General features: G+C 35.9%; 1 protein-coding gene across 1 annotated transcript in view; it reads left to right on the forward strand.

The window, feature by feature from the left end:
* IGF1 (insulin like growth factor 1) overlaps positions 1-8,255 on the forward strand; it is a 52,137-nt gene extending 43,882 nt beyond the window's left edge. Inside the window, exon 4 of the mRNA XM_059845835.1 lies at positions 3,088-8,255. Coding sequence (XP_059701818.1) covers positions 3,088-3,147 — 60 coding nt within the window. The 3' untranslated portion in view covers positions 3,148-8,255. The remainder of the gene's footprint in view (positions 1-3,087) is intronic.
* Positions 8,256-9,408: the final 1,153 nt, after the last annotated feature.

Genomic DNA, 9,408 nt, shown 5'->3' on the forward strand with positions numbered 1-9,408 from the left:
ATACATTCACAGGCCAAAATATGCACCACGGCACCAATCCTAATTTCTGTTGAAGCCACACCACATTACCAAGCCAATGAGTGAACTTTTAGGTGTAACAGATAGAAGGACTTGGCCTTTTCAGAGAATTATTTTCTCCCATTGCTTGCTTTGCAGCCCTGTTTTTATGTCAGTGATCACACTGCCCACAGAGCTAGAAAGCTTTCAGAGACTCCAGAGAATTCATAGCTAAGGTATCATGCCTGTTACTACAAACATTAGACTTTCCATTTATTACCAATAGAGCAAGAGAACTTTCAATGCCAATATGAGGTTTGAATGTCTGCCCTAATGGGATAAGAATGCTGCTGCTTGCTTCCCACTACCCTTCCAGCTCAGTCAAATGACCATTGCTGAGGTAGTTATCCGACTGCTAACAATGCCTTATCTCCAAAGATCCATGCTGAAGGTGATGGGCTAGAAGTTTGCTTTTTTGTTCTTTAACTGACTTATAAATTGATCACATTTTGCACCTCTCATCTTAAAATTATGATTGTCTTTGTGTGGGTCTGAATATCAGATCAGAACAGTTTTATTTCCAATTACCTTCTTCTCAAAGACTTGAGAAACAAACCAAACTTTTCTACACCAGTACAAATGCAGGCCTGAGAACCTAATTCAGGCATTCACACCTGGTTTTGGGGTTTCTGGTTTTTTTCCCCCAGTGGTCTCAATATTTCATACTTGAAAAGAATGCATTATGTGGGTAAAAGCATTTTCTGGCATGCATGCTACCACCAGTACACTTATTGGAAGTTATGTATCCAAAATGCTGATTCTGGAGAAGGAAGTGTTCTAAAAGCAACCTGCCATCTTCCTTCAATTTCAAAGCTAAGGTGTATCATGACAACTCTTTTTCCACCTGCATGTCTTTATTAAAATCTGTAAGTGAAACACTCCTGCACCTTAGTACCTGCTTTATTTGAATGATAAAACCATATTAAAGTCAGACAACAACAGCAGCAGAGAGAATTTAAATTTTTACTTCAGAAACATCCAGTTAATTTTACATCTAAATAGACTTTGAAAGTCACTGCAATGCAAAATGGCTGTTGTTTCACTTTAAGGCTCTCACTGTCTATTTTATAGATCAAGAGTTTGTAATCTCTAAGAATATATGACTTTTGGCAGATAAAATGAAGCATAGAACTTTTCCTACATGCTGGTAAACTCTCTTCAAGGAGGAGCACCTAGGGTCAGCACTGAGGAGAATATTTTGTTTTGTTGCTGTGTAGAAAAAAAAAAAAAACCTGGGCATATGAGTAAAGAAATTCCTGTTTTCTTAGCTCATTGTAACCAATATAAGCACTTGTAGAATAAGGCAGGATCCTTCGTGTTGGCAGACTCCTGTGAAATTCTGCAATGATTATTTTAATCAGTGAAAATTTAAGGGTTCACCCAGAATGAGCTTTTCAGGGTGAAAACTAATGTATAACTCAGGAAAAAGTGAAGGCAGCAAAGGTCATTTTGGAAAAGCTGGAGGAGAAACAGGCAACAAAAAGCAAAATATATTCTAATTTAAGGATAAGCAGAATTCTGTTGACATTTCTGATTCTGTATTTGATTGATGCTATTCTACAGCAATATTAGCAAAACTGGATGAGGACCAGCCAATATCCTTCTGAACTGTTCACAGAAATAGTGACTAGATGATTAATCTAGTCTATAATGGCATATTCCTAACAAAAACATTTCTTCATTATGACTATTTTGCTGTTAACAACTTTGGCTTGTCAGTGTTGATAAATCCTAGTTTGGCTTAACGTTTTATACTTGGTGGTGGTACAATTAAGTTAACAATTACTAGTACTGCCTAATTTTTGTTTTACATACTTAAAATAATAATTCCTCTCATATCCATCAGAAGCCAATACAAATCCAGTGAAAATTAATAAGCTCTCCAGGAGTTCAAATTTTGTGATCCTTTGAAAGTTTCTGATTTGCTTTATTTTTAATTTAATTTCTGATTTTATTTTTAATGGATACTGAAGAGAAATGGAAAGGTTATATGTAGAATAGTATTTTTATGGAAAATCACTAAAAACCCCCACAAAACCAATGCACCAAATTAGCTTCTATTTTATTTCTGTCCATTAGAAAAGCAAGAAAATGTTATTACTTTAAATTTTAGAGGCTACTTATGTTTAGGGCATAAATAACAGCTAATGCAGTGGTAGAGCTACATACACATGGCTTCACCTTTTACAGAGATTTTGTTTATTTGCTTTTCTTAGAAAAAACCCAGCAATTTCACTGAACTAAGTATTCTGATGAGTATTATAAATATGGAGAGTCACTTAAAAATTCTGGCTTTGGTCTGATACAGAATATGCAGTCTTGGGCCTGGCTAATATTTACTAGAGTGGCAAACAAGGAAATCAAATTGAAATGTATATACCACCCCATTACTGCTGCTGATGCTGGCCTGTGTGTGGGATGACAGGGAACTGAGGGCATTATTCACTCCAAAGCTCTCTTGATTTGCCTGGCACATCACCCTGGCTGTTTTGGAAATACAAATTATATGGCTGCAGCTCCTACTGCAAACCCACAATTTTTTTTTCCTCCTCAAGGTCTTATCCAACAAGTCTATTATGCCATCTGTACAATACATAGTTAGCAGATCAATTTTGAAAATACCTGGTACCAAAGCCCAAAAGAGTCCATAAATCCTGCAATTACAACTTGAAAGTTCCCTGGCCCCTCTACATCCTCCTTCTGCAAATATTTTTGGGAAAGAAAGGAAATCTTTGGTACCTGCTCTATCCCTAAGCCTATCCAGGTTCCAGCAGCAGATGTCTCCTCTGCCAAGATCAAGAATGACAACAGTCAAAGTTTATGTCTAGGAGAACAGGGAATTTCAGAACAGGGAACTATACAGAAGTTCTGCATAGTTAAATTCTCTGTAGATAACTGAATTATTGATTAAAACACAATTATCTAGCCGTTCCAGCACTCGGGACATCTGTTTTCTTACTAACATAAGTTTTGTGGTCATACAATGTATTTAAACATATCTATAATAAACTTTTCTTTCTAAACTTTCAGGAAGTGCATTTGAAGAACACAAGTAGAGGGAACACAGGAAACAGAAACTACAGAATGTAAGAACATGCCATCCACAAGAATGAAGAATGAATGTGCCATCTGCAGGATACTTTGCTGTAAATAAATTATTTGTTAAACATTGGAAGACTTAAAAAAAACCTTTGTTTTAAAAAGCTTGATGCAATTTCAACCAATGGGCATTCTCCCAGTGAACAATACAACTAAACATTCCAATATTAAGTCTTTAGAGAACAGAACATTTTAACCAGACCAGAGCTAAAAAATTCTGTGGTTGATATATTGCTGTTTGTTAACCTGTTTTAAAAGTCCTGCAAGAAAACTCAAAGTCCTGTGCCCCTCAAAAGCCTACAAATTTTGGGCCTTTGATGGATCCAATTGCACTAAATTAACCTATGAACACTGGCTGCTGGAGTCATTCATCAGCCTTGTCTAAGTGGTGGGTTTTTTTATTTGCACTTCTTTACAAGCAACAGGCTGTTTGTTTTACAGTGTCTGAAAACATTGTTTGTCTACCCCTTCATATTTGCACAGTTTGACATTCCCAGTAACAGCAGCAGTAAGGTAACACATACAGTTTTAAACATCCATTAATTCCATCTGTGGCATTTCGACAAAATATGGGTTATAGATGCATTTGTTTCAAGACAGTTTTATTCTTCCTTCTCTTGCAAACATGTAAATTTTTTTTGCAATTTGTGAGACAAAAGATTTTTAAAAGCAGTTAAAGCATACATAGGCTCTCAAACCAGTAATGATTCTTCCAGGTAATTATTTTGTAACAGTATAGGTAACTTCTTTCTTCCTCCATATAATGCAGTATGTAAAATTTAGCGTATCAACAATACACATATATCAAACAGTATGTAAAAAAATCTCTGTTTTATAGTACAACGGTGCTATTTTATAGTTTGTTACATGAAAGGGTCTGGCCAAAACAGTAATAGGTAAAAGCAAATATGGAAAGACCAAGCCAAAGACTAAATAATAAATTACTTTCAAAAATATTCAGCTTAAATCAACTAAAATGGCTTCAGATTTCAACATGAAAATAACTTTACCATCTTCAAATCAAAATACTTGTTTCCTCTTAGATACTTGAAGGGTGGTGTTTTGACATCTGATTATGTGGAACTCAAACTCATGTGTAGGCCCAAAGATAATCTGAAAAACAATTTGAAAAACAAGTGACTTCAAAGAGTAGTCCCCCAGGGCCTAAATATTCCTGAAATAATAGCATTCTGTTCAATCATAAAGGGGTACTCAAGCCTCCCTCCATTTTAATTCTTCCCACAATCAGATGTGGTTTACCTGACTGTGAGTTGGGCTGCATCTCTCTGTAAATCAGAAAAGCTGGTCTAATCACCAAATTACCAGTGTAGAATGAGTCCTTGAGGAGAGATTAAGCATAACATCCTTACAGCCTCACTTACAAGTGCCATTCATGTGCTCTTGTGGGAGTCAGAGATGCCCAGATAATCCCTGCCATGTAACTCTGATAGGCCCTGCAGTGGTTCTTCCTTGAATAACACCTCTGCTGCAGTTTTGTAAATCAGCCCAGTGTAGATTGGCCAAGCAGTGAAGGGGGATAAGCAGCCAACAGTGTCCCAAGGTGAGCATTAAACCTGTCTGTGAGAGAAGGGAAGGCAGAGGAAGAGGGAGGGAGGAGGAAGGCACTGTTCCACCCTGTCCAAGAACTCTGATGTGGCCCCATTCAACTTTTTCCCCTCACCATGCTGCATGTGGTAGGCTCAGGCAAGGGATGAAGCATTTCTTGGTCAGCTCCAAAGGGGGCCTGGAAAACAGCATATGAAGGGAGCAGTTAGGGAGGTGGCAGATTAGATCTATAAAGGAAAGATCTCCTTTTGAAGGCTGCTCAAATCTGCCTTACTTTCTACTGCAGTATCCCTTCTGGAGAAGGAAGGGTTCTAAAAGCAAAAGAGGGAATGGATAACTATTGACTTAAACACAAGAGTAGGTTCTCTCTAGACTGCATATGTACAGGTCCTCAATAGTCCCTTGTGAAACAAGCAGGAAAGGTCATAAAAGTCTAAAAAATTACTGTAGTTCCTTTTCTATTCCCATAGAAAATTTGTGGTTTGTATTTTTAACAAGTGCAATGTATTCCTATACAGCTCTTTAAACCCTCTGCTTTCTGTGAGATGGATGTCTATATGCACAATAAGCTGCCATAGCAATGTAAAAGTAGAACAGTAAATGAATAAAAAGAATATGTCACAGCTCTCACTGACTGAGATAGTTATGTTGGAAAAGGAAGAAAGTAAAGAGAAACAGATGGGGAAACTAACCTAAATTATTTACCACCAATTCAATAAACAGAGTTAGCAATTCTGATATCTGTCACAGCTCCTACAGACCTTTTTTGGCAGGGGGGATGGAGAGGGAAGGACTTTTACTTCAGTGGCTGTAAGAATTCTGCAACGCAGTCTAAGAACAAGCCATTATTTTGATGTCACAGACAGAATACATATTTCCATTTCAAGCCCCTGACGTTTTCTGTACCCTGTCTCTTCTGAAGTTCTAAGGGGAAGAGGGAAGAAAGGTGTGAGGGTAAAAAGCAATTTGAGATATCTGTGGCAGGAAGTTTCTTTGTAGATAACTTTTTTATTGATGTGCTTTTAACTGAATACATCATTTGGCATCAATTCCTGCAAATTAATTCAAATTTTTGGTCTTATCTTGGGATTCACACACTTACATTCATGCCACCATATTTCTCCTGTTGAAAAACCATAATTAGAAAATGTCACTCAGAGACAGCAATATTTATCACCATTTGAAAACTGTCTAAACAAATTGGAACAATTCTTGAAAGCAACTAAAATAAATACTGAATAGCTGCAAACTTCAAAGGCAACACTTTGCTCTACTAGAGAATAAATGATATCACAAAATGGGAAGTAGCTCCAGCCCCACAGAGGTGAGAAATGCATGGGTGGGGAAGGCACTTTGTATAAGAAATCTCCAGTCATATGGCAGGGAGCATATGGTAAATCAGTAGTGTGAAAGATAAAGGGCTGCATTAGCTTAAAAATCACAATAAATCCGCTACTTAAAGAAGTTGAAGCATGAGCCAAAGCATCTCCCTCCCAAAAGTACAAAGCAGTCTGCCTTGAAAAACTTCTAATTAGAGACATTGAAAGGTTTAACTGGATTTTTAAAAGCACTCCAGATATTTAGGAATAGGGCTCTCACCAGATGCTATTGATTCTCATAAATCTCTGAAGTGGTAAACAAAAGCCAATTTCTCATCCTTCCCTATTGTGTAAGTCACATGACAGATCACAGATCTCTGCTTTCTAGAATAGACCTAAAATTCCAACTATTACACAGAATATCACTGAAATGCATAATTTAAAAAGTGAATTAAGCCTCATTATTTTCAATCAGTCCAAAAAGCATTGCAGATCTAAACCCACTTCACTTAGTATCTCTCTTTCATCAAGGTAGCAAAATTTAAGTCTCATCTCCATAGTAAACAATATTAGTCATTAAGAGTTTAAATGGAAAATCAAGAAATTCATTATTTTGCTCAAAGTGTAGTTACAAACCCACACTTCCATGAAGGACTTGTATGAGCTTATTTGCACCAGTCAGCCAAGAGAGACAGAAAATCAAAGCCTGGGATATTGCATCCAGTCCTGGTAGAGACATGATAATAGCCCCCTTTTTTTCCCAAGGCAGCTTACCCTGCTGATCCCTTTGGTAAGACTGAAGGATGAATTAGTGGCAAGCTTTCTTTACAGAAGTGAATTCCACACACAGCTAGGAGCCATGCTCAGTTGCCCCTGAGCTCCTTGTTCTCTCAGTACCAATGGTTAGAGCTGATTAATGAAGACTTCAGGCCAAGCACTGTGTCTTCTTGACTCTCCATTCAGCAAGCAAGTGCATGATATGACAAGATCAGAAAAGTGTATTTGTGTGTTTGCTTTACCTGTTACTGATTTGGCCAACAATGCCAAAGTGGTGCTATTGTTTTGTTTAAGAAAGTACTTGACTAAAATATAAAAGAAAGCATAAATATTTTTTTAATGTATGAAAATTACAACTACATAGGTATGGTTATTAAAATAGAAATAAAACTAGCCATAACTTTTCAACTTTTTGTCACTCAAAATACAGCAAAGTAATCTTATATCAATGCAGGTGGGGCAGGAATAAGAGTCAAAATACCACAAAAATTCATAGACTTTAAATCAAATTCTGAATCCTTATTCCAAGTCAGAAATTCAGATGAAAAGTGTTAGAAGTCAGGGAAATGAAAGCCTTGATGTGACTGAAAGCTTTTCAGATTGTGCGAGTCCTATATCATACCAGAGATTTTTAAGCCACACTCTAGTCTGAAATCAGTGTAGAGTTTGGCTTGGTCAGTGGCATGATATGATTGAGATTTTCACTGTGCACACATTTTTACTCTTACCTGATTACTTGCTTACTCATGGCACATAATCAAAAACTTAATGTTCTTAAAACCCACAAAAGATTCAAGAACATCTGAATTTAACAAGGAATGAAAAAAATTATTCCTAACAGGAGATTGTTGGTTTTTTTAAGTCTCACCAGTTCCAAATTGTGAGAAAAAGTTGAAATATATGGCTAACAGTCTGTGAATTATTTTTCTTTTATTACTTTATGTTGTCACTATGAACAACCTTATGTGCAAAATTTCACATTTCATTTTTTTGTTTTGAAATTATCCTAAGTTAAGCCCAAAAGAGATTCTTGGAACCTATAGGCCAAATAGAATACTTATGTTGTTCTGATGAAGGTATAATCAATATATTTAAAATGTTTTATTTTTAGTCTGAAAAGGAAGAGTAATAATTTATTTGGGAGGGTCTACTTATACTGGTCCCTCTTTTTAGGATACTGGTCAGTGGAATTTAGTCTTCCAAACACCCAACTTCTAATCAAAACCAACATTTTTCCTTCCTCCTGCTCTGCCCAGAAAACTTAGTTAAAAGACAATTGCAACATAATTTTATTGTTTGTCTGTTTATTTGGAAGGATTGTTTTGCTTTGATTCACTTTGTTTTGATTCTGGGGGTAAGGGTAAAGAGGAGGAGATGAGTGATATTTTTTTCTCTTGGGTACAATCCGCATAAAATAAAAAATTTTTCTTAATGAGATTCCTAATTATCTAATTCATGTGTGGAAGTGGCATTCAGTAAAGCAGCTAGATTAAATTTGTCTTGAAAGAAGGAAAGAAAGATTTCAACACAAAGTTGTTACCCATTCTACTCCTACACTAAACATGTTGCTTCTGACAGCATTGGAATATTCTACTGGACTATAAATGCCCAAACACACAGAATCTGATACATAGAAATCTTCTTTGACTTTTTTTAACAGAAAGGGTATTATGGGAATGCCATAAATTTGGTTACACTTCATGCACTATAGAGATGCCATTGTGGCAGAGGCCAAAATAGGAAGGACCTCCCTGATGGTTACATTAGGAAATCTTACACTAGCTGCATAAAGGGTGTAGTGTGTATATATACACATATACAAACACATGTACATATATATGGGTATATATGGACAATGCTACAGCGTGTGCATGTCTATGTGCATGTGTGTGTGCATGTGTATATTATGCTTTCCTTTTCCTGTCAAGTAAAATTTGAAATGCTTGCTTTTTTCTCTTCAGATATTATGGATTACATTCAGTAATCCAAGCTGGAATCTAATTTTAGAAGACCATTGTGTAATATCAATGTCACAATTTAGGTCCTGTCTTTGTTTTTCATACCTAAAGAAATAACCAGATATTTAAACCATAAGACATCTCTTCATTGTCATCAGGCAAATATATTTATCTGTTTAGATACAGATATAAAATACTAACTTTGAGGGCCATATTATAAAAACCTTTATTAAAATTTTATCTTCTATCTTGTATTTCATTTTTCGCCATAAAACTTCTATTACGTGTGATTTTTTTTTAAGTGTAAGCATGTCTTCAAAGTACAAACAATAGGTAATATAAACAAAGCAGAATGATAATTTCTGTCATCACCTCAACTATTAATTTGTCATTTATATGTTTTTTGTAGGAATAATTCATCCCTCTCTACAGCACTCTTAACTATATCAGAAGTGGAAAAGGCTTAGCAAGTTCTTATATCCCAAATTATTTGGAATTCTTGATTTCTCTTTGTTCTTCAGTAACTTTCTATTTTGCCAGCTTGGCTCACAAAAGTCATAAAAAGCACCAATGTGATAATTCTGCTGCTAAACATTCTTTCCTACAAGTATTAAACATACACCCACCTAAAA

The sequence above is a fragment of the Haemorhous mexicanus genome, chromosome 5 (assembly GCF_027477595.1).
Source record: "Haemorhous mexicanus isolate bHaeMex1 chromosome 5, bHaeMex1.pri, whole genome shotgun sequence".
NCBI lineage: Eukaryota > Metazoa > Chordata > Aves > Passeriformes > Fringillidae > Haemorhous > Haemorhous mexicanus.